This window comes from Canis lupus, chromosome 5 (assembly GCF_011100685.1).
Source record: "Canis lupus familiaris isolate Mischka breed German Shepherd chromosome 5, alternate assembly UU_Cfam_GSD_1.0, whole genome shotgun sequence".
Lineage (NCBI taxonomy): Eukaryota > Metazoa > Chordata > Mammalia > Carnivora > Canidae > Canis > Canis lupus.
The window spans coordinates 81,367,423-81,393,152 of record NC_049226.1 but is presented as its reverse complement, the minus strand read 5'-3'; the positions used below and the strand labels follow the sequence as shown (position 1 = coordinate 81,393,152).

At 44.6% G+C, this 25,730-nt stretch overlaps 1 protein-coding gene across 1 annotated transcript in view; it reads left to right on the top strand.

The window, feature by feature from the left end:
* The window catches only part of CDH1 (cadherin 1), a 78,993-nt gene that overhangs the window by 27,705 nt on the left and 25,558 nt on the right, over positions 1-25,730 (top strand). The window contains exon 3 of the mRNA NM_001287125.1: positions 24,146-24,363. Coding sequence (NP_001274054.1) covers positions 24,146-24,363 — 218 coding nt within the window. The remainder of the gene's footprint in view (positions 1-24,145; positions 24,364-25,730) is intronic.

The window sequence follows — 25,730 nt, the reverse complement described above, 5'->3', positions numbered from 1 at the left end:
TTTTCTTTTGCTGGTATATCGGGCGGAGGGTTACAAATTTCCAAGGGTACTTCACCGAGTGGATTAAACTGGTCACTGTCCAGTTTCTGTTTGGATGTCTAGTCTACTCTGTTCCTTTTACGTGATAAATTCGTCTCTGTATCCATTTCTTCCTTCTTCGTCCTTTTTGCTCTTCTCCGTTATCTTGCCTCTCGTGTTCTTATCTTACTCTTTTTCTTCTTCCGCTTCTCTTTCTCTCCTTCTTCTTTCTTCCAGATTTATTTATATGTTCATGAGAGACACAGAGAGAGAGAGAGAGAGAGAGAGAGAGAGAGAGAGAGGCAGAGACACAGGCAGAGGGACAAGCAAAGGCTCCCTGCAGGGAGGCGGATCCCGGAATTCCGGGATCACATTCTGAGCTGAAGGCAGACACTCAATCACTGAACCACCTAGGCATCCCGAAGTTTCTGTTCTTGTGTTTATAAGCACATGAGTTTCATGTAAGCTGTATCCATGTACACACCAGCCGCACATGGAATTCAAGTTTGTAATTTAAAAAGACATATTTCTTTCCCCTGTAATAAAGCATGGCTGGCATTTTTAGATCTGAAGCTTTTGTTTTTTTTTGTTTTTTATAAAGATTTTATTTATTCATGAGAGACGGAGAGAAGCAGAGACACCGGCAGAGGGAGAAGCAGGCTCCATGCAGGGAGCCTGATGTGGGACTCGATCCCGGGACCCCAGGATCACAGCCTGGCCTGAGCCATCCAGGGATCTTGAGATCTGAAGCCTTTTTTTTTTTTTTATTAAAAATTTTTTAAAAAAATTATTATTATTTTTTAGATCTGAAGCTTTTGAAGTAAAAAGAGCTGGTAGTGTCAGCATGTGCCTTTCAAAAGGAATAACAGGGGATCCCTGGGTGGCGCAGGGATCCCTGGGTGGCGCAGCGGTTTGGCGCCTGCCTTTGGCCCAGGGCACGATCCTGGAGACCCGGGATCGAATCCCACGTCGGGCTCCCGGTGCATGGAGCCTGCTTCTCCCTCTGCCTCTCTCTCTCTCTCTCTCTTTCTGTGTGTGTGATGTGACTATTATGAATAAATAAAAACAAACAAACAAACAAAAGGAATAACAGGTTATATTTTAATAGGCCCTAAAGTTAGACCTCAAGGTCAAGACAGTGTAAGTTCAGTGTGAGCATTTTCCAGAGCATTCATTCACTATACTTGAGTGTTTAACATTAGCCGAGCACTGCTTTTCCACTTTTTATCTTCCACAAACCTCCAAAAGGGGAGGAATTTAGCAGTGAAAGTTCTAAGCTGCCCAAATACAGTTACTTTCAATTTCTTTTAATGGAGTGGCGGGTAACAAGGACAGTTCATATACTTTTGCTATTTTGAATAAGCATGCTGTCTATGAACATGGATGATAAAGGGCTTAGCACGGTGCCTGATGTGCACTGAGTTCAGCCTGAGCCACCGGCCAGGGCACTCATGTGTGCATTGACTCCTTTAAGCTTGAAATGGCACTGTAATGTTTTACATAGTAAAGTCTCATTTTGTCTGCAACTTTGAAAGAATAGGAATCCTTCACCCCTACTTTTACAGGAAAACTCAGCATGTTTTGAGTTATGCACCATTTTTAGCAGAACAACCTGTGCATAAAATCCCAGTCCGACAGGCTTGTATGTGAGCTAGGGTGCTGATCTTTTGCCTTCTGCACTTTCTCATCTAATCCTCAATACAGGTTTCAGATTTAGAGATCACCATGAGACCCATCTCCCAGATGAGGAAACAGTAGCCTGGGGGCGGCAAATGACTTAACTTGAACCTGGAGGTCTGGGTGGTAGAGCTGAAACCTTACCTGGGTGTTTGTGACTTCCAGGTTGCCACTTGTTATCATCAGGTGGCCCCCACCTCCCAGGGATAGCCCTGTCATAAATGCAATGCTGGTATATATTATATAAGCCTTATATCATGAGCTGGTTAAGAGAAAGCTAGAATCACAATGGGTTCGTATAAGGTGTGGTGTTCAGGCATTCTGGCAATGTGCTTCCTATCTGTGGAAGGCCTACTGGTCAAAAGCTCTGAGGCCAAAAAAAAAAAAAAAAAAAAAAAAAAAAAGAGCTCTGAGGCCAGACTGTGCTCAAATTCCAGTTTGATGTTAGTAACTTAATAAGCTGTGGGATGTGAGCAAGTTACTCAACCCCTCTGCACCTCATTTTCCCCACCTGTCAAATGGAGATAATAATAGCACTGTTATTGTTACTGTGAAAGTTAAATGTGTAATATAATGAGCCCGGTACATAGTGTGTGCTGTAGAAAGTGTCCGTGGTAGAAGCAATAGTAGTAGTTACTGTTAAACCACCACCAAGTGCTTCAGCCTGGGTTGTCTTCAGAGCAACCTTGTGTTTGTGAGGCTGTGATTTTCTAGGAGAGGTGACCTGTTTCCTTAAAAGATCATTAGCAAAACCACAAGATAGCACTTCCCACTCACTAGGGTGGCTATCATTTGAAAAACAGAGGGATGCCCTGGCTAGCTCAGTTGGTGGGACATGTGATTCTAGAGTTGGGATTGTGAGTTTAAGAGTTCAAGCCCCATAGTGGGTGTAGAAGTTATTTAAAAATAAAATCTTTTGGGATGCCTGGGTGGCTCAGCAGTTGAGCGTCTGCCTTTGGCCCAGGGTGTGATCCTGGAGTCCCAGGATCGAGTCCTACATTGGGCTCCCTGCATGGAGCCTGCTTCTCCCTCTGCCTGTGTCTCTGCTTCTCTCTGTGTCTCTCATGAATAAATAAATAAAATCTTTTTAAAACAAATCTAAAAAAAAAAAAAACAACAACAACAAACCACAAAACAGAAAAAGACAACTGTTAGCAAGAATGTAGAGGAATTACAATGTTTGTACCCTACTCGTGGGAATGTAAAATTGTGGAAAACAGTGTGGCATTTCCTCAAAAAGCTGAGCATAATTACTATACGAGCTAGCAGTTTCACTCCTAGGTATATATCCAAGAGATTTGAAAACATGTTCACCTGAAAACTTGTACATGAATGTTCATAACATTATTCATAGTAAAAACAAAACAGAAACCAACCCAGATGTTCATCAGCTGGTGAATGGATAAGCAAAATGTGATCCATCCATACAATGGAAGTCTTCAGCCATAAAAAAAGAACAGAGCACTGATGCCTGGTTCAACGTGGATAAAGGGATGGACCTTGAAACAGGCTAAGTGGAAGAAGGCAGACACAAAAAGCTCCATAATATGTTATTCCATTTATACAAAATGTCCAGAATAGGCCAGTTCATCTGGGAAGGGAATAGAGGAGTGGCTGCCAGGAGTTTGGGGGGGGGCAAAGAGAGGGATTGGGACCTGCTGATGGGTGCAGTTTACTTTTTGGGGTGATGGAAGTGTTCTGGAATTAGATTGTAGTGGTCTCAGGCTGCACACACAACAGAGATAATAGCTTAAAAAACATCGAAATTATATACTTTGAATTGGTGAATTTTATGTTATGTGAATTATATCTCAACTTTTAAAAATGCCGAAGGGGAAAGATAAGATCATTAATTAATGAAACAGTTCCTGTTTCATTCCATAAGGCCCCATCCCCCAAAGAAACCTTGGTTTGCAGGCTTCTCATAAACAGAAGGGATTCTGGGAAACCACAACCACATACCTGCCGAAGGAAATGAACACCCAAGATAAGTTTGATGTATAATCAAAAAGCAGGCAGGGTCTCCAGATGAGCCTAATAAGCTAATGGCTTAAAAGGGTGTTTAAAATGGCATCCTGGCTGGTCTGAACTCCTGCCCAGTCAGCAGAAGTGGAGCATTAAGAATGAGAAGGGAAAGTATTTAAAGCTGGAGACAAAAAAAAAAAAAAATAAATAAAAAAATAAAGCTGGCGACAATGGCATGTGTTCGCCTTGTACAGGGCTTGATAATCCGCAGGTCTACCATGGAGTTGATGGAGATAAGGAGGTTTTTCTTTTCCTGGCTCCTCTGGCATGCTTCCTTTCTGTCCGAAGGCAAGAAGTTCTCTGCGAATTAACATCCAAAAGTTGCACTCTTACGTAAGCAATGAAGTCCTTTGGGGATGGCCAGGTGGCCTCTCCAGTTTTTTTTTTTTTTTTTTTTTTGCCTCTCCAGTTTTGCCAGGGCCAGAGAGCCCCATTACCAGCTAGGTGTTGAGCGAGCCAGCTTTATTTACAGCTCTTAGAGTTAGTTCCTGTGCTGTTGAAATTCCCCGAAGATGAAATTCCCCAAAGATCTCCTCTAACTGGGCCTTGTCAGATGTCAACACTCTGCCTGCCCCATCAGCACTTAGCCTTCTACTTGGAGTGCCAGCTTTAATGAGATGCCCCAGTGGCTTGTCTGGGAAACAAACAGCTCCTATCTGGAACCTGACACTCCCATTTCCTGACCTTGTGCAGGAAGTGAAAGGATAGAACCAGGGAGGAGACTTGACAGAACAGATCAGAAGGGTAGGACAAAATGGCTTTGGGGTCGAGTTGGCCTGAGTTCAGTTCTCATCTTTGCCTGTTTGCTAGCTGTGTGACCGTAGGCAAGTCACTTCACCTCTGTGAGTCTTGGCTTATTTACCTGTAAAATGGCACCACAGTACCTACCTTCTAGGATTGCGATGATTGAGAATCTGTATGGTGCTGGGTCACCTGGGTTGCTCAGTTGGTTAAGCATCTGCCTTCAGCTCCGGTCATGATCTCAGGGTCTGGGATGGAGCCCCACATTGGGCTCCATGCTCAGTGGGGACTCTGCCCCGAACTCAGCTTATGCTTGCTCTCAAATAAATAGAATCTTTAAAAAAAAATCTGTACAGTGCTTGTGATAGGGTTAATACTTGAGTGCTTAACTAGTAACCATAGGCATGAAATCGTTATGATAATAGACTGTTTTAGCCTACTTGCAAAGACTCATGAAGTTAAGATGGATACTCCTGGCTCATGAGCATCTTTGTCTCCCTTACACTGGAGCTGACCCCAAATCCCTTAGTGTCTAAAACTGGGGATTCAAAGCCCCAGTTCAAAGCCCCAGTTGCTGGCCACTCCCAGGCTCCTCCATGGTCTCTGGAAAGTATGTTCACCTCTGTTGGATTACTGTTCAGGGTTTACTTGCTCTCGGATTGGTTTTGGGGCCATCTAGGCCATAGGATCTGACCAATGTTTGGGGAAGACAGAGGCACCATTTATTCACTTGACAAATGTTTATTGAGTTCCTACTAAATGTTTGGCAATGTCGTACATGTAGAGATACAGTAATAAACAGCATTTCAGGGGCAAGCAAAACTCCTGTCCTCATAGAACTTATCCTCTATGGGAGGATATTAGGTAAATAATAAGTAAATAAGTCTTATTTAATAAAGATTTATTTACTTATTAAGTAAGTAAATAAATATATAATGAGGTGGCAAATGCTATGAAGGAAAAATAAAGCAGAGAAGCATAAGGAAGAAATGAATACTAGAGGCAGTAGAGTGCTATTTTAGCTAGAATGTTCAGGGCCTGCGTTGAAAGTAACCTTTACCTTAACCATTGAGTGGAGGAAAAGAGGGAGGGAGCCATGAGAAGGATGGTCATCTGGGCAGGGGGAAGAGCAAATCTGATAACTTGCGCAGGAGCATATCTAGCATGTTGGCTTGGAGCAGAATGATTGAGGTCAAGGTAGTCAGAGAAGTAGTGGGGGTCTGACAATAGGGAGTTGGGCTTTTATTTGGAGGAGAATTGGGAATCTTTGGAAGGCTGTGAGTAGATCACAGGCAGACTGTGATCTGACTGGTTGTAATAGGCTGTTGTGTAAAGCAGAGGCAGTAGGGACCAGAATTAGGAAGACTCTTAGGAGGCTACTTCACTGGTCTGGGCATCATAACTGAGTCTATGGGGAAATGGGGTCGACTAGCTGCCTCCATGTTCTTTTCTCACCCCTTATTTTGATCCTCCTGCCCCAACCCCTCACCTGTGCTGTTTTTATCATTCATAGCACTCAAAGCATGCCAGCAGAAGGTTTGGAGTTATTTCTCTGTTAGTGTTGCAAGGGTTGGGGTTGGGGAGGCATTGGAGACAGCCAGTCATTGTGGCCTTGGTTGAACCTCTTCATGCTCTCTCATTCTCCCTCCCAACATCTCATACCCCCAGTATGTCTCTAGGCCAGAGCTCCATTCTGAGGATCTCTGGCCCCTTCAGGAAAGTATCAAAGGCCATAGAGCCTGCTGCTGGTAGTTCCAGGGGCTCACTCCTTCCCTGGGGCCCATTCACAGACCCAGAACCTTGACTCCATTCAGAGGTGGTCACTGCTATGTTCTCAGAATTGGGTGGAGCAGAGGACAACAGTAATGGGAAATGGCCTTTTATAGGCATGGCTATGTTTCCCAGGTGGCCACACTGCTCCCTGTGTTACCTGACTTCCATCTAAAATGTGGGAAAGGATTGATCTTCCCAAGTTGAGGTCTTGCCTGCAGGCAAGGGGCCACCACACCCAAAAGCAGGAGTAGGTCCTGAGGGGAATGGATGCGGCCTGAGGGAGGCACTGGTGGGATTATTTGAGTTTACTGGGAGGGCTGGTGGTGGCCCTGCTTCACCTGTAGGGTGGCTCCAGAGGTGGCTGCAGAACTTCCAGGTCCATGTATTTATACTGTGGCAACAGCACAGCAAAGCTCACAGGGTCAACTATGTAGGAGACTGAGCGTTAGATGAGAATTCAGATCTTCCCAACAGATGTGTGTGTGCGCAGGGTGTATAGGGACTATTTTTTTCTAAAATCAAGGAAACTAAGACTCAGGGGTTAATGTTCCTGAAGTCCTGCATAGTTGAGGTTAGAATCCAGGTCTCTTTGGACTCCAGGCTTATGCACCAAACCCCAGTGCTGCATGGAGGCTGCTCCTGCTGAAGCCATTTGTGCTCGAGCGGCTGAGGGGCACTTGGGAGGCTGGCAGCCCAGTTCTGCTTGGGCTGGCTCTTAGCATAAGACATTTCCTTCTCTTCTCAAGTGATCTCACTCTTTCTACTCTCCTGCTGGCCCTTACCGTGCCCTTTGATGCCACTGTCACCGACACTTCTGGAAGGAGTCAGCCCTGCACATCCTGAGGACACACTATCTTTTCTCCCAGCCCATCCCTCACTCTGTAGAGGGCATGACTTTTGGAAAGAAAGGCACATTCAGCATTGAGCTCATTAGAAGTACCCCGAGAATGTACTTCTCCAACCACAGATGGAATTGGACAGAACAGGACCAGATAGCTTCTCATATCCCAAGTGTCTTGTTTCTGATAATGCAGCTGAGGTCTGCATCCAGGGTTTTGGGAAGCCTGGATGCAAGGCTTGCCCGTCAAAGTTAGTCAACTAAACAGCATCCCTCCTTCAGTTTTACTCTTTCATTAAAGAAAAGAAAAATGTCAGTTTTTGTGAAGTTAGGAAGCAAATGTGAACCGGTTAAAATGGTGCAAAAGGATCTAAAAGGGAGTCTCCCACCTGTACACCCCCCACCCCACCCCCAGCAGTCTGCTCTGGAGATTCCTAAAGATGTTCTAAGTGAATTCTCCAGCCTATTTTGCTTTTTTTTTTTTTTTTTTTTAAGATTTTATTTATTTATTCATGAGAGAGAGAGGGGCAGAGACACACAGGCAGAGGGAGAAGCAGGCTTCATGCAGGGAGCCTGATGTGTGGGACTCGATCCCGGGCCTCCAGGACCACACCTTAGGCTGAAGGCAGGCGCTAAACCTCTGAGCCATCCAGGGATCCCCTTGCTTTTTGTTTTTATTTAAAGACAGATTCCTCCCGTTATTATGCATAGATTTACCTGATTCTTTTTAATGACTATCTTATTCTTTGTGATTTCTGCATGCCTCTTGCTCATTTAATCTACCCTCTCTTGGTGCTGTTTCTGTCTCAGGGCCCCTCTCACCACACCTGCAGTGACTCTGCAAGGATGTCTGTCCTTGTTCACATGTGTGAGTCCCCCTGTGGGATGAGGCTGTGGACGCGGGTTCAAGAATGTAAAATCTGCAAACATGGTCAGAATGGCCTCCACGAGAGGCATACTGGTTCTACTTGCCATGATGTCCAAGAAGAAAGCCCTCGAGTTCACATCTTTGATGATGAAGTCCAGACTGTGTGTTACTGATGAGAAAACTAACCCAGGGAGAGAATGAAGGGACTTGTATGAGTGCTCCTCTTCCTGACAAACCCCCTACTTCCCGAGAATCTAGTCCCCTGACTTGGCATCCAGCATTCTTCCCAGACCACCTGACTAGAGCCCTCCTCTGCAGCACCCCTTCCTTCTCTGGTCATGTGTGGGTCATCCATCCCCTTCTTTCCCACTGCCCATGTGGACCCCTCCCTATGGCTTTGCTGAGATTCTCAGAGGGGTTCTGGTCCCCTGGAGACAAGTCCTCTGAGCACTTGCAAAAATATAAATTCTTCTCCTAAAAAAATTTATATATGTTGCCTTATAATTCTTCTTTTTCTTTTTTATGGATGAATAATATGTTCACATGGCTTTAAAATCAACCAATATAAAAAGTATACACATTGAAAAGTTGCATTCCCACTCTGTCCTATTTTGGTCTAATTCCTCATTCTTATAATCTTGCTTATTGGTTTCTTTCAAAGTTTCTGTATGCAAACATAAGCAAATATGAATATATATTCTTTTAAAAAATATATTTTTAAAAAATATTTATTCATGAGAGAGACACACACACAAAGAGAGGCAGAGACACAGGCAGAGGGAGAAGCAGGCTCCATGCAGGGAGCCTGATGTGGGACTCGATCCCAGGACTCCAGGATCACACCCTGGGCCAAAGGCAGGTGCTAAACCATTGAACCACCCAGGGATCCCTGAATATATATTCTTATTCTTGCACTGCTTTGCACCTTTTTCACCCAGTAATATGTCTTAAAGTTCATTTCATTGTAGTGCATAAAGAGCTTTCTTGTTTTATAACCACAATAATATTTCACTGGAAATTGAGAAAATTCTATGGTTTATTTAATCCTCTATTAATAGCTGGTTGAGTTGTCTCTATTTGCTACTACAAACAATGCGTTGGTGAATAGCCTTGTACATTAGGTCATGTTGCATGTGTACAACATTCCAATTTTGATCACATTGGAAAATGGGAAGAGGCTGCATAAAAGTTCCATGGAGTCTTGAAAGAGTTGCAACCAGGAAAATGAAAATATTGGGAGCTGCCATGGGGGTAAATGCCCCAGGTCCTTGTGTGGTAGCAGCAACCATACAGCTGCATCTTGTAGGATGTGGCCTGTGGCTGTACTGCGGCTTATGGCAAAGTCCACATCTGGAGCTACTGGGCTGGTCTTCATCATGTCCTTTTCATTAATTCATTTATTTTTTACTTTTTTGAAACTCTTGAAGTGAGCACCCCAGTCTGAGATATTTCTGCTTTTTCCTGGCACTTGGAGGGATACAGAATTGGTTCTGGAGTTTATTTCTCAGGGGCCTATGCAAAGGCACCCATGGGGGCTGAGCAGTTACCTTTAGAGCCAATTGAGTAGATTTAGTAAACGCTCTTGGAATCTACGGCCTTTTGCATCAATGCTTATTTGTTCTGATAATGAAAAATGATGCTAGCATCTATTAAAAAAGAGAAAGCCTCCTCTTGTAAGCTTTATTGGACAAGCGAGCACTTGTTTCGGAGTCATCTGCAAACGCATGTGACCTAGAGACTGTGGGAAATGCCTAACTTCTGCAACTTTGGCTTCCAGCTGTTCTTTGGAGCCCTTTTAGGAGTTGTGTTGCAAATGTCAGAGTCAGAAGGCCGGTGCTTTTCTAGCACAACCCACATTTGGAAAAGGTGCAAGCCTTCTCTGTGAAAGAGGTTTCCAGTCCTTGTTCCTTAGTTTACTGAATGATTCCACATTCCAAACTCCACAGCAGATTTCCATGTTTCCAACAGCCAGAGTCAGCACATTTCTGTGTCACTCAGGCCTTGGGAATGCTGCCCCAGTTGGGCATGTATATCCTTTTTTTTTTTTTTTTTTAAGATTTTATTTATTTATTCATGAGAGACACACAGAGGCAGAGACATAGCAGAGGGTGAAGCAGGCTTCCTGCGGGGAGCCCTATACGGGACCCCGATCCCAGGACCCTGGGATTACTGCCCTGAGCTGAAGGCAGATGTTCAACCACTGAGCCACGCAGGTGCCCCGGGCATGCATTTCCATCTGCGTTGTGTTCTTTACAGAGCCCAAGTCTGGTGTTAGCAGTCTACCTGTATGTTCCGCGTGGATCTGCATCGGTCTCACGTTGCTCTGCTGCCCCTGGAGCTTCTCTCCTTCCTCAAGGCAGAGCAGGTTTCGTCTACTGGCTAAGGCAGTGGTGACTGGAACTGGGTGTGAATTCCGCTTCAGAGACTGACTAGCTCTGTGACCTTGAGCAAATGACAGAAGCTCTTCTGGGCCTCCATCAGCATTGAGGGATTAGAGAACCCCACCTGCTTTATAGCAGCCTAGGAGTCAAGGTTTGTCAGGTGCTCAGCACGATACCTGCACATAATCACTGTCGTTATATTGGGTATTTACTCTTCTAATTATAAAGAATTATTTGTGGCTTCTCTTTTCCCTCCCCACTTCTTCATAACTCAGACTGTGGCAGTATTGGGTGCATGGATTGGGTCTTGTTTTGAACTATATGGGACTTTGACTCAAAGGAGACCCAAGTAACTTATTTTTGTTACAGGATCATCCAAATGTAATTTACATACCACACAATTTACCCACTGCAAGTGTACAGGGAGATAATTTTTATAAATGTACCCAGCTGTGTGGTATCACCACAATCCACTTTTAGAATGTTTTCTTCAACCCAGGATTTATTTTATTTTATTTTTTTAAAACAAAATGCCTTTAGGAAACATGAAGAAAAGTTGGGAGGGGCCACAACATCACTGGGGGGCAGTAGGAACTAACTAATTTCCAGCCTGCCCCTTCCTTCTGGGAACACCTCACACAAGTTCCCAAGTTCCAAACCACCGCCCCTCAGGAACTTAGGGGTAAAAGGAGGCATCATGGCCTCCCAGACCCTTTGTAACTCAAGACCAGGGTGTCCCCAACTGTATCCGCCCCTCCCACTGATCAGTTTTATCTCTTGTTTTCTAGAATGTTTTTTTTTAAGATTTTATTTATTTATTCATGAGAGACACACACACAGAGAGAGAGAGAGAGAGAGAGAGAGGCAGAGACACAGGCAGAGGGAGAAGCAGGCCCCATGCAGGGAGCCCGACTCCAGGATCACACCGCTGAGCCACCAGGGCTGCCCTAGAATTTTCATATAAATAAGAAGGTACTCTTTAGTGCACTTAAAAAACAACAACAACAACAACAAAAAACTCAGGCCTGAGCCATTCCCCAAGCTAACTGAATCCAGATCTCCAGGGCTGGCAGTATTTTCCAGTCTTTGGTCTTTTTCTTTCACTGAGTATAATGCTTTTAAGGTTCATTGATGCTCTTGCCCTCAGTAGTGTGTCATTCCCATCTGTGGCAGAGTAGTAATATCTATCCTAATAACTGCATAGGTTAATATTTTTTTAATGGATAAATGGAGAAAAAGAAGAAAATTAGGAAAGAAGGTTCTTCTTTTTTTTTTATTAAGATTTTATTTGGCAGAGAAAAAGGGAGCACAAGCGGGGGGGGGGGGCAGGCAAGGTGAGAGGGAGAAGCAATCTCCCCGTGGAGTAGAGAGCCCTACATAGGGCTCAGTCCCAGGACCCTGGGATCATGCTTGAGCCAAAGGCAGACATTTAACCAACTGAACCACCCAGATGCCTCAAGAAAGAAGATTCTTAAAAATACAGTAGTGCCCATCCCTAATTTTTTTTTTTTTAGTTTTTCTTTATCTCCACCCAACATGGGGCTTGAACTCATGACCCCAAGATCGAGTTGCACACTCTTCTGACTAAGCCAGCCAGGCACCCTTACACCCTGACTAAACACACACACACACACACACACACACACACACACACACACACAACCAACCAACCAGGCTATCAAAGAATTGCAGAAGGGGGACATAAATGAATCACAAGAGGGATGTAGGCCAGAATCTGAGGAACGCATTCATTGCAAGCATAGACAGTATCTTCTCTGGATGAGACCGTGAGGGCTTTGTGCTTTTGGCTTTGTCCGTTTTTTTTTTTTTGTTTGTTTGTTTGTTTTGTTTTTTAATTAAAAGTTTTTATTGAGATAAACTTCTTAGATCATATATTACACCCATTTAAAGTGTAGTGTTGGGTTAAAAAAAGTAAAATGTAGGATTCAGTGGCTTTTCAATATATTTACAGTTGTGCAATCACACCATTTTAAAGCATTTTCGTCATCCCCAAAAGAAATCTCTCACCCCGTGGCTGTCACCCCTCAGCTCTGCTCACCCCGACACCTCCAGTCTTAGGCAGGTCCTAATTGATTTTTGGTCTATAGCTTTACTGATTCCGGGCATTGCGTATAAATTGAACCATACAAAACAGTCTTATATGACTAATTTCTCAGTGAAAGGTTTTCAAGGTTCATTCGTGGTGTAGCATGTATCTGCAGTCCATTTCTTTTTATTGCTGAATAATGTCATATGGATAGACTACATTTGACCCATTCATCAATTGAGGGACATTTGGGTTGTTGCCACTTTTTGTCTGTTATGAATAATGCAGCGGTGTCATCTGTATTTTGTTACTTCCTCTGATGGATAGAAGATGCTACTTTTTTTTTTTTTTTTTAAGGTGCTACTTTTTAAATTAAAAACCAAAAACTAGGGATCCCTGGGTGGTGCAGCGGTTTGGCGCCTGCCTTTGGCCCAGGGCGCGATCCTGGAGACCCGGGATCGAATCCCACATCGGGCTCCCGGTGCATGGAGCCTGCTTCTCCCTCTGCCTGTGTCTCTGCCTCTCTCTCTCTCTCTCTCTCTCTCTCTCTCTCTGTGACTATCATAAAAAAAAAAAAAAAAAAAAAAAAACCCAAACTAGGATTTGGGGAGGGGATAGATGTGGGTAACAGCACCCTGATAAAAAGTGAGGAGGGGCTCCTGGATGACTGAGTTGGTTAAGCATTCAACTTGTTTTTTTTTTTTTTTTTAAGAATTTATTTATCCATGACAGAGAGGAGAGGAGAGAGAGCGTGAGCAACAGGCAGAGGGAGAAGCAGGCTCCATGCAGGGAGCCTGATGTGGGACTCAATCCTAGGATTTCAGAATCCCGCCCTGAGCCAAAGGCAGGCACTAAACCCCTGAGCTACCCAGGGGTCCCAGCATTCAGGTCATGATCCTCAGGGTTGTGGGATCGAGCCCTGTGTTGTGCCATATAGAGTCTGCTTTTCCTTCTCCATCTGCACCTCCCTCTGCTTGTTCTCTCTCTCTCTCTGTCTCTGAAATAAATGAATAAAATGTTAAGAAAGTGAGGAAATGTGAAATGTGTATGTTTTTCCCATCACATTAGCATCCAGTAGTCCACAGGTTGTGGAGGCTATGTGAGAGTTAAGACTGTGGTCCTGGGGGCAGCCCGGGTGGCTCAGCGGTTTAGTGCCGCCTTCAGCCCAGGGTGTGATCCTGGAGACCTGGGATCGAGTCCCACGTCAGGCACCGTGCATGGAGCCTGCTTCTCCCTCTCCCTGTGTCTCTGCTTCTCTCTCTCTCTGTCCCGCATGAATAAATAAATAAAATCTTAAAAAAAAAAAAAAAAGACTGTGGTCCTGGGGTTCAACTAGACCAATATTTGCTGTGTGATCCTGGGAGAGTCACTTAATATCTCTAAGCCTTGACTGATGTCATTGGAAGAGGATCCTTCTCATATTGGTTGTTGTGATAATAAAAAGTGCTTATTCTAATGCTTGCCTTGCACAAAGGGAGCCCTCACTGGGTGCTCTAAGCACCTGGTGAAGACTTAAGGTGTATGCCCACGCCTGAGTATTTTTAAAAGCATCACAGGAATCTGTGTAGGACATGTTAGACCCTGGTTGGAGACGATGTTAGAGATACTTTGGTCAAGGTATTTTATTGCATGAGTGGACAACTAGAACCAGCGGAGCCCTTCCTATGGCCTGGCCCCTTCCCCAGGCCTGTCACTGCCTTTACCTGTGAGGGGTCAGCAGGAGCTAGAGGCAGGAGGGATTCAGCTGCTTTGGAATTCAGAACAGGGGGCCCTCCCTGGCCTCAGGGAAACCAACAGAAAGGAAAAGTGGGCAGTTACTGTGGTGTGAGAGGGAGCCTTTCCTTTCTAATCAATAAGCAAACAGTTCCTGGAGTTGCCCAAGCTGGCCGCAGGAATGTATCCTGGCCTGCAGCCCTGTGGGAATGATCAGCGCCTCTGTATTTAGGCAGGTGGGTTGGGTGTTTGTGTACTTAACATGCAGCCAGAAGCTGGGACCGTAAAACTCCAATTTAATATGGAAGCCAGAGCACCCCCCACCTCAGTTCTCTTTGTTCTTTTTGATAAAACCAAACAAGGTTCCCTCCCTAAGTCAGGGAAGAAGTCCCAGCTCCACCTCTGCAACAGGCAAGGTGCCAGCTTCTGTTAGAGTGAAGTTCAGTGTTGGCTCACTTCCCCTCCTTAAATGAATTGAAATGAGATTCCTTGCTGGTTAGTGTCCATCCTGGGACATTGAAGCCAAGCCCTCTGTCCCAGACTTGAGCCACAAAGCAGCCCCAGCTTCCCCAGCTGAACCCCTGGAGCCCCCATGAAGACCGGAATATTGAGATTAAACTGAGTGAGGTTTTATCCTTGGGTGCTGGCTCATTTCTGAACTCTCCAGTGGAAGGCAAAAACAAAAGATTTAAAACTGAGTTCTTTTTTTTAAAAATTTAAATATTTAATTTATTCATGAGAGACACAGAGAGAAAGAGGCAGACACTTAGGCAGAGGGAGAAGCAGGCTTCTCACAGGGAGCCCGATGTGGGACTCGATCCCAGGACCCTGAGCCAAGGCAGATGCTCAACCACTGAGCCAACCGGGCATCCCAAAAACGGAGTTCTTTTCTGGCCTTGATAACAAAAGGGCAGGGGGAATGGAGGGGCCCTCTGGCCCTTCTGGACTCAAGGAGCAGGAGGCGATGCCACTCTTGGTTAGGCCATGACATCATTGTCATCGCACTAGAAAGGCAGCCCCGGCAGGGCAGGGCCTGCGTCCTGTTGTGTTCGTGGCTGGGTGTTCAGTACTAGGACAGGAGCTGAGTGATAGGTGTATAGGGCTTGAGCAGGCCCTGGAACTGTCCCCCACACTGCCACAGGGCTCACTGCCTTGCTTTGGCATGCAGCCAGAAAACCGGAACAGTCTCTTCAAATGCCCCTTCTTGAGGTGTCCCTAAATGCCCTCTGTTAAATTGTGTCCCCCCCCGCCCCCCCTCGCTCTGCATCAAGCCTTAGAACTCCCTGACCTGCTGCTTTTTCTGTATTAGCACTTTGCATTCCTGACCCTTAGTTGTTAATGATCTCTTCCTCCCTGGAATGGAAGTCCTCTGAGGGCAAGGACCTTACTAGTGCTGTACTTGCCAGGCCTTAGAATGATGCCTGGCCAAGAATAAGGGCTCTGGAACTAGTTGTGGAACAAAGAATCCTTGAAACAATCACTCAAAGGAGATGAGGACGTCTCCCTGTCTCCCTTTCCGGAATACAGAGGCAGATGCTCAAGGAAGGTCAAAGTACAACTTGTTACTGGGATTTGAACTTGACTTGGTTTAACCCCTTCACACAAATGTGCAGCCATAAAAGTATTTGCACTGGCTTTTTACTAACTCCAGAAGTGCCATTTATGACATTTTTTAGTGTGCTGATCAATCAACATCCGGGATGTTTGCTCTCTGAGAAATAATGGACCATTAGCCCAAGCAGAAACATGACTGGGAGCAAACATCCACTGCCAGAGAGACCTAGACAGCCATGCCTAACCTTAAAACAAAGTGGGGTGGGGGGGATCAACGATGGTGAGTCATGCCTTTAACCTTGCCAGCTCCCCTTGGGAGAGGCCTGGGCTAAGTGTTCCTTGATCTGTAACCTCAGTGTTTTCTGTGCACACTGATGCCCTGCTCCCCACCAGTCTGTTGTGTGTGTTTTGTTTTTTATGATTTTATTATTAGTAAGTAATCTCTACACCCAGTGTGGAGCTCAAGTTTACACCGTCAAGATCAAGAGTTTCATGCTTTATGGTCTAAGCCAGCTGGGCACCCCATACCTCGATCTGTTTTGATGGAAACACTTGAAGGAGAGTGCTCCTCACTTCCTACCCAGCTGGGTTCATTGTTGACATCTGTTTTTAGGGTGTTCATTACATGCAAAGACTTTTTTATTATTTTTATACAATTTGGGTTCATTTATTTTGTTTCAAGTTTTTATTGAAATTGTATTAGTTAACATATAGTAATGTTGGTTTCAGGAGTAGAATTTAGTGATTCATCTCTTACATTAAACACCCAGTGCTCATCACAGCAGGTACCCTCCTTAATACCCACCAGCCATCTACCCCATCCCCCCACCTACTGCCCCTGCAGCAGCTCTCAGTTCTCTATAGTTAATAGTCTTTTATGGCTTGCCTCCTTCTCTCTTTTTTCCCCCCACTTCCCCCATGTTTATCTGTTTCATTTCTTAAATTCCACAGAAGAGAGGCACCTGGGTGGCTCAGTTGGTTAAACATCTGCCTTCAGCTCAGGTCATGATCCCGGGATCCTGGGATTGAGCCACATATCGGGCTTTCTGCTCACCTGGGAGTCTGCTGCTCCTTCTCCCTCTGCTGCTTCTCCTGCTTGGGTTCTCTCTCTCAAATAATTTATTTTTTTGTTTAAGATTTTATTTCTTTGATTTACAGATGATTCATAGATGAGTGAAATCATACGGTATTTGTCTTTCTCTGACTAATTTCACCTAGTGTAATACACTCTCGCTCCACCACTGTCATTGCAAGTGACAAAATTTCATTGTTTTTGATGGCTGAGTAATATCCGGGTGTTTGTGTGTATGTGTGTGTGTATAAACTATACCCCATATCTGAAACCACTTATAATTTGTTCTGGCAAGACATAATGGGAGGCTGGGAGAAAGAATGCGGTAGACTTCGTGAAAGTAAACTTCTCGTCCCTGAGATCCCTTGGGAGCTGCCTATCAACATGGGAGATTGGGCGGGGTGCGGGCTCCCCAGCCGACAGTGCTCCTGGAGCACATCACCCAGATTTTGTGGACACCAGCTGCAAGTCATGCTGTCTACCAGGAATATAAGCTGCTTATCTTCCTCCAGAAAATGTTTGGGGTTTAAGGAGACTGACGAGAGGAACTTTGACTTACTTTAGCTTATGTAATGTGGTGATCTACAGCGGAACATTCTTGGATCTGAAATTTAAAACTTCCTCTTTCACTTGGCTATCTCACTGTCCCTGTGTTTTTCTGTGGCCCTGGGACTGTAACAGCTTTCCCTCAAGGAGAGTGAGGGGATAATGCGGGCGTGTCAGGTGAAGATGGAGACGGGACACGTCGCGGTTACCATCGTAGGGACTCCACCTGTCCTGTGGGAGCTTAACCCTACGGTATCCATTCAGCTAGGAACTAGTTGACAGACGACTTGGATATTAAGGTGGTTAACTCCTGACAGAGGCCCAGACCTCTACATGTCTCTGTGGCTTGGCCAGTTCTCTCTGCTGAGACATCGGAGCCTCAATTTCCTCATTTATAATCAGTTTCCTCATTTATTAGGCTGCTTAATTCCTACCACCCAGGGCCAGCATATCCCGTACAGCTATTAGGTTGTGATGTTAGGTTGCTAGTTGGTAGCAAATGGACACCTATAGAAGTATCTATATACTTGCCCAGGCTAAAAACACCCATCTTCCTGGTACAACTTGAATCTCAACATCCCCAGAGTGTGAACAACTTGGAGATCTGATCATCCTTTTCTTCTTATTTTTTAAAATATCTTATTTATTTGAGAAAGAGAGGGGGAGAGTGCATGAGCAATGGGGAGGGGCAGAGAGAGAGGGAGAAACAGACTAGCCCAACGTGGGGCTCAATCCCTGGACCCTAAGGTCATGACCTGAGCTGAAGGCAGATGCTTAACTGACTGAGCCACCTAGATGCTCGATGCTCATTTTTTAAACATGATTTTTTTTTCCCCTGAGCATGAGTTCTCAGTAAACTCATAATTTTGAGTAATTTCATTGACACTCATCAAAGGGAGATGTTCCAGAATCACCGAGTGCCATCAAAGAAAATGGAAGCTAGAAAGAAATTTTATAGACAGTGGTATCCATGGAGAATTTGGGCTTTGTGGTTGGAATTAGAAATACCACGCCTACCCAGGAAAAAACAAAACAAAACAACTCCTGCCCAGCTAAGCGATTAGTCTGTCTCTCCAGGATTCCTTTTGGCCATCAAGTTAAACCTTCTGTCTTTTATCTTCGGTATGTAAGTCAGAAACCAGAGTCCTTGGTTTGGGGTACGCAGTGGTGACATGACCCCCAGGAGCCTCAGAAGGCTCTCTGATCTTGTTGTGTGTGTGACTTTTTCTTCTTAAGCTGAGTGGTTGAGTTCACATGGTCCTTGAAATAAATCTAAATGCAGGGTTCTCTGGTGTTAGCTGTGGGAAATGTGTTCCAATGAGAGAGAAACAATCCATAATGCGTGCCTTTGTGTGTCGAGTGGGGCAAACACTGCTTTCAAGTAGTTGCTGCTAAGAGACTGGGTTATCCCACTAGTTACCAAATAACTCAACTATGGTTAGCTGGCTTTGATTGTCGGTCCCTGTTCTTAAATCCCAACATCTCCCAGAAATATATGAAGGCTTTGAGACTGTCTGGTTTCTACCCACTCACATTCCAGCTGTGGGGCTTGGCGGGGGCGGAAGTAGAAAGGGAATCCTTAGAGCAGGACTGTTTGAGCCACAACAGCAATTCCAAGCAAGGAAAGGATTTAATTTTTATCTTGAGCTTAAGTCATTTCTGCAAAGTGAGTTAGCAAATAGGGCTCTTATAGGATGAATAACGCGGGAGAATCACGATGTGTTAAATAGACTTTTAGGGGCACCTGGGTGGCTTAGTCGGCTAAACATCTGCCTTCGGCTTAGGTCATGATCTCGGGGCCCTGGGATCAGGTCCTGTGGCTGTGAGTTCCCTGCTCCGTGGGGAGTCTGCTTTTCTCTCCCCCTCTGCCCCTCTCCCCTCTTGGGTTCTCTCTTTCTCAAATAAATAAAATCTTTTAAAAATGTATAAAAAAGGGATCCCTGGGTGGCGCAGCGGTTTGGCGCCTGCCTTTGGCCCAGGGCGCGATCCTGGAGACCCGGGATCGAATCCCACATCAGGCTCCCGGTGCATGGAGCCTGCTTCTCCCTCTGCCTATGTCTCTGCCTCTCTCTCTCTCTCTCTCTGTGACTATCATAAATAAATAAAAATTAAAAAAAAATGTATAAAAAAAATTTTCCCCTTAATATTCCTTTTTATTATTGCTGGGAAGCTTATCCCCATTTTGCAGATGGAAACAGAGGTGAAGAGCACTCACCTTGGAGCCAGACAGGCCAGTCCCTCCACGCACAAGCATACAAGTTAGGACAGAGAAAGTGGAGGTGGCTGGAGGAATTAAATTGGAATGCTGGACATAAAGAACTTGGTGCAAGGGTCTGGCTTGTAGAGAGTGGTGTGAGGCACAGTAGTTAGGAGCCAGAACTCTCAGACTGCCTGGGTTCTAGTCCCAGCTCTGCACCTTATGAGCTGCCTCAGTTTCCCCACATGTAAAAATGGGGCACTGGTAGTAACAACTTCATAGAGTTCTGGGGTGAAGTGAGTTAATAATATTTTTAAAGTGCTCAGAGTGGAGCCTGGCACATGTTGTTCTACAAATGTTTAAATAAGGTTACGGGAACAGTAGGCAAAAGGTATCTGCTATTAGTTGAGGCTGTGGTTGGTGATGGTGATGATATTATTGTAGTGAAAAGATTTTCACACCTAGAGATGGCCACTTGGGTTCTTGGCTCTTGTCTCTGGGATTGGTTTCTGGACCTAGTGACCAAATGACAGGTTTTAGGAAAGGCAGTTATCCTGACTTAATACTTAATCCCATGCTGGTTTTATTTTTGTTTAATTTTTTTATTGTGAGACGTTCAAATATACCCAGTCTCCATGTGCTAGTCCTCCTTTCAATACTTTGCTGTTCCTGTTGGACTCCCCTGTGCTGGCAGTAGTGGTCATTGTGGCTCTGAGACACTGCCCAGCCTTTTTCAGGGGTGCAGCAAGCTTCCGGGAACAGGAGATTCCCTCATCTTTCCTATAATTTCTGGTTTATCAGCCCCAGAGGATCATATTGCATAGAAAGGTAATGGGCCTTAATGAGCACCTGGAAATTCAGGTTGGGCTCCTCACACTTCTTTGTCACTTCTTAAAGGGTGGGGCTTAGCCATCATTAAGACAAGATGCCCCAAAGTTACTTGCAAAACTATTTTCCATTTTTTAGGCTGCCACCCTTGGCAAGTCCAGTCCTGCCTGTCCCAACTTTCACTGCCCAGATTTGGGCCAGCTGGGGAAAGGAATTAATTTGGTATGATAAATGGGGGCAGCATTTGCTCCCTGTTTATGTGACAATCCTCCAAATACAGTCCGATTACCCCATTACTTCTGCTGGAATGGGTTTTGGGGGGAGGGTTATTTGAAACACATCTTGTTTTTACTAGTTTGAGATGGAATTCCTACGTCAGACCTAAAAGGCACTATCTGCCCATCCCTCAAGGACGGCATTTCTTCTTGCATCTCTTGTCATTTTCGGTTCATCTGTTCGCTTAGCAAATACTTGGCTTCTGCTTGTCTACCCAAATGCACAGAAATAATAATTATCATTTTCTACTCACATTGCTCTTCCACTTTCAAAATTTGATCACATTCACTGTCTTTGTTAATCTTCACAAAAATGCAGATGAGGTAGGCTCCGTCCGTGGCTATATCCTTCATGTCCCAGTAGGGGCAACAGGCCCAGAGAGGTTAAACATGTTGTTTAAGGCCACTCAGCAGGAGCGAGGTGGAATCTGGGTTATTATCTGACCACAGACTCTGAGACCAGCCTTTGCCTCTTGTCCCTCTTCTTGTGTTTATTACAGCCTTCCTCTGCTCACCCCACTCCCACCCCGTAAAGTTTGGGAAGTGAGTTATAAAACCGGCATAAGAGGTGAGGAGGGTAGGGATGGAGGCATGGTTTTGATTTTTGTTTTTACAAACAGGGAGGAGAGAGTGTTTGTTGGGTGGGTGATTGTTTGAAGGACCCAGCTCCCTTCGTATGAACTATCTCTGGCTAAATCTCAACTCCAGGTTACTGTACAAGGTGGCACCATATTTCCCTGGATTGTAGCTAGGAGGCAAAACTGTCCTTAAAACAACAAGGCCGGGATCCCTGGGTGGCGCAGCGGTTTAGCGCCTGCCTTTGGCCCAGGGCGTGTTCCTGGAGACCCGGGATCGAATCCCACATCGGGCTCCTCATGCATGGAGCCTGCTTCTCCTTCTGCCTGTGTCTCTGCCTCTCTCTCTCTCTCTGTGTGACTATCATAAATAAATAAAAATTAAAAACAACAACAACAACAACAAGGCCTTCACAGGGTCTCTTCAGGGCAGGGAAACTTAATCATGAGACAAAGTAATTCAGATTAAGGGCCGGTCCTAGCTCTGTCCCTCACTAGTTACCAGATGCTAGGCAAATTTCTTAAGTTCTCCAAGCCTTAGTCTTCAAAAGGGGACCATCTGCGGGCTGCTCACCCTCCCACCCCAGTCATGGTTACTTTCTCTGGCCAGGGTGGGACAGTTGACTTCAGAAACATTTGCAGGGGTGTCCCCTGGTGGAAAAGAATGAAAACTGCAGCCCAGGAATTGAGGATGGCTTTGGGGATTTCTGGCAGAGACCTGATCCTCATGAACATAGAGGTGTCTAGCCAGGGAAAATAGGTTCAAGAACAGGAATTTTTATAAAATTCCTTGGACAAAAATTTTATAAAACCACTTGGACAAAGTAGAAATTCCATTGGAGAAATGAAAGGCAAGTATTTGAAAAGGATGAAAACAGGCTGCCTTGAGAGTTTCCCATAATTAACTGTTCTTCAATTGGCTGTTCCCTCTGCCTCATAGGCTCTTGAGCCAGGTTTCTGGAAGACTTGATCCTTCAGGTCTTAGCTCTGCCACCCCCACCTAGGTTGGCCTGCTCTCACCATCCAGTATGAGTTACACTTTTCTGAATCACCCCCTTTCCCCAGCAATTAAAAAAATTATTAAAACGTAGGCTCCACGCCCAGCATAGAGCCCAATGTGGGGCTTGAATTCATGACCTTGAGATCAAGACCTGAGCTTGGGAGGAGGGGTGCTGGGTGACTCAGTCAAACATCCAACTCTTGATTTTTGTCTCAGGTCATGATCACAGGGTCCTGAGATCCTGCCCTGCACTGGGCTCCCATGTGTCAGCGTGGAGTCTGCTTATCCCTCTCCCTCTGCTTCTTCCCCAACTCACTCTCTCCCTCTCTTTCTCATATAAATATATAAAATCTCAAAAAAAAATAAGCTGAGCTGAGATCAAGAGTCAGATGCTCAACCAACCGAGCCACCCAGGGGCCCTCACCTCCTATCACTCTTGTATCACCCTTTTTAATTCCTTTGTATCTAGTACTTGTCACTACCTGAAATTATTGGTTTCTATATTTGTCCATGTTTTCTACAACAGTGTAAGCTCAGTGAGAGCAGGTGCATTGTCTGTCGTCTTTACAAGTTTATCCTTAGAGCTCAGCACAGTTTCTGGCATATTGCTTGGTGAAAAACCTGTAGAACAAGTCCTTTGGGATTCTGATGTTTAGTGTAGACTTTTTTTTTTTTTTTTTTTTTAACCACAATACCTCCAGCTTTGGGTGTTGGTAGTTTTTAACTTTTAATACCTCAGTAGCTATATAGTTGGAAGTAGAGTTTCAAAGTCATTGATCATAACATTCCTCTATCCAAGTAGTCCTTCTCTGTTTTTTTGCATTTATCTTGCCGCCCTGTGTGATCAATTATCTCCCCTAACCGAAAATAATCAGTCAGATTGCAAGCAGGCATTACCTCTGTATGCCTCAGATAATAAGTCTATAACCAGTCAGGAAGTATTTACAATTATCAGTGTCTTTTGTGGAATACTCATGAGAATTGAGTAAATGATTAAGCAAAGCCACATTTGTTTTTAAAGATTTTTTTCCAAGATTTTATTTATTTAGAGGGAGAGTGTACATATGGGTGTTTTAGCAATGGGAGGGGCAGAGGGAGAGAGCATCTCAAGCAGACTGTGCTGAGCGGGGAGCCTGGTGTGGGGCTCGATTTCATGACCCTGAGATCATGACCTGAGTTGAAATCAAGAGTTGGATGCTTAAGTGTGTCACCCAGGAGCCCCTGTTTTTAAAATTTTTATTGAACAAACTTTAATATAGTGCTGATGATGGACCAGGCATTGTTCTACGTATCTTAAAACAGCCATAGTAGATAGCTGCTCTTGTTGGCTTCATTCTACAGTTGGGTAGACGGAGGCACAGACTGAGGCACCGGGAGATTAAGTAATTTGCCCAAGGTCACAGAGCTGGGCCTTGAACCCAGATAGTCTCTTCCAGAGCCCACACTCTTAACCATCGTGCCAGGTGCCTCATTATCTGCCACTGTTAGTTGAAATAAATGTAAACTGTTACTTGAATGTAGACTCTCCACAGCGTCTGCCTGTACCTTACAGTCTCTAAGTTTTGGACTTAGTAAGGACTCTTATTAGTTATCTTGGTGGTCTGTTTTCATATTGTCAACAGCCAGCTAAAGGAGAGGCCCTTTTTTGGCTTTTGAAAAGAAGTTTCTTTCTTTCTTTCTTTCTTTCTTTCTTTCTTTCTTTCTTTCTTTCTTTCTTTCTTTCTTTCTTTCTTTCTTTTTTTTAAGAAGTTACTTTCTAGGCAGGTTTCTGTTTGCACTTTACAAGTAGATATGAAAAAAATCAGACCACAATGGACAGTCCCTCTATAATTACGAAGAACATAATGATAATATTGACTACTTGCATATCTTTCCATTCTGTCACCAGTCTGTGTCTTGTTTTGCTTGTGCTTGTTTTGTATGAGTCAAGTTTTTGGTGGATGAATCAATCTTACTTTTTAATGCTCTTGTCTTTAATCTGCCCCATTTCCTAATTAGTGTGATTTATCCCCTACAGTGAGTTTTGAAGGATGCACCGGTCTACCTAGGACAGCCTATGTTTCTGATGACACCCGATTCAAAGTGGGCACAGATGGTGTGATTACAGTCAAGCGGCCTCTACAACTTCATAAACCAGAGATAAGTTTTCTTGTCCATGCCTGGGACTCCAGCCGCAGGAAGCTCTCCACCAGAGTTAGGCTGAAGGCAGCGACGCACCACCACCACCACCATCATGTATGTTGGAGTCTTTCTTGGAAGTTCACTATTGTTTTAAGTCTGTTGCCTAATCTGAGTTCTCTACCCTTGGCACCTTTTACATTTGGGGCTGGATAGTTTTTGTTTTTGTGTGTGTGTTTAGCAGCCTCCCTGACTTTAGCCCACTAGACAGATACCAGAAGCCCTCTCCTAGTTGTCACAACCAAAAGTGTCTCCAGACATGGCCAATACCCCCCTGGGCAGGGGGTGTGGAATCACCCCTCGTTGAAAACCATTGGTCTAACTGAACTAATTCTCGCTGGGAATTTTTTTTGTGTGTTTGGGTGGGGAACAATCAGGTAAAATGATAGCAAGGTGTTAATATTATTTCTGTGGATAATATAGAATAGTGGGTGAGAGCATGGACACTGTCTAGGATTGAATCATAGTCCTGCCGCTTGCTACCTGAGTAGCCGTGGGAAAGTTCACTTAGCCTGTCTATGCTTGAAATTCCTTGTCTGTAATGTGAAGGAAATAATGACTGCATGAATTAACACATGTGAAATGCTGCAACTGAAGTAGGCATACAGTAAGTACTCAGTAATTGTTGACTTTTTCTTGAAGGAAGAATGAATAAGAGATCAATTCTCTGATCACTTTATTTTACTCTTTTAATTAGTATTTTATAAAGACTTTATTTTGAGAGCATGAGTAGAGGGGAGGGGAGGGGCAGAGGGAGAGGGAGAAGTAGACTGCCCATTTCTTTTTTTTTTTTTTCCCCCATTTTGTTTTACTCTTTGTGTTTCTAGTGGGGAGGGTTTTGGGAAGAGAAGAGAAGAATCATTGGGAAGGCTTTGTTCCATTGGACTGTAATCTGCACAAGATCCTTCCACATTGTATCTGTAGCACCTGGCCCACAGTCTGGCTCCCTCCAGGAGCCCTGTAAATATTGAATGGACAGGTGGGTGGATTGGCCACAAACGAAAGGATATATGTTTGCCCAGTTCTTAGCAAGAATGTTTCTGAGTATTGTTACCCAAGTCAGACACCTTTGCTAGTTTCTAAATTGCTCTCATGGTGCTTCCTATCAAAATGTCTCCTGGAGGCCATTCTAGTTGGATCCTGGTACTGCCTTAAAAGTATGGAACATGTTGGAAGTACCAAGGCCTTTCAGGCTGGCTCCTGTTTTTCTCCCCAAAGATTGTTGAGATTCCAGGAAGTTAATAGTCCTTGATAGATGTATTATTCTTTTCTCCCTGATGTAATTGGGCAGATCAGAAAAATGAAGAGCTTAGTAGCAGTGTATTAACATAACTCCCTAACTCAGGTCTCCAACGGACTCCGTCATTCATGTAAGTTCAGCATGGTGAGTTCTTGCTGGGCAACTGTGTGTGTGAAAGGCTTTT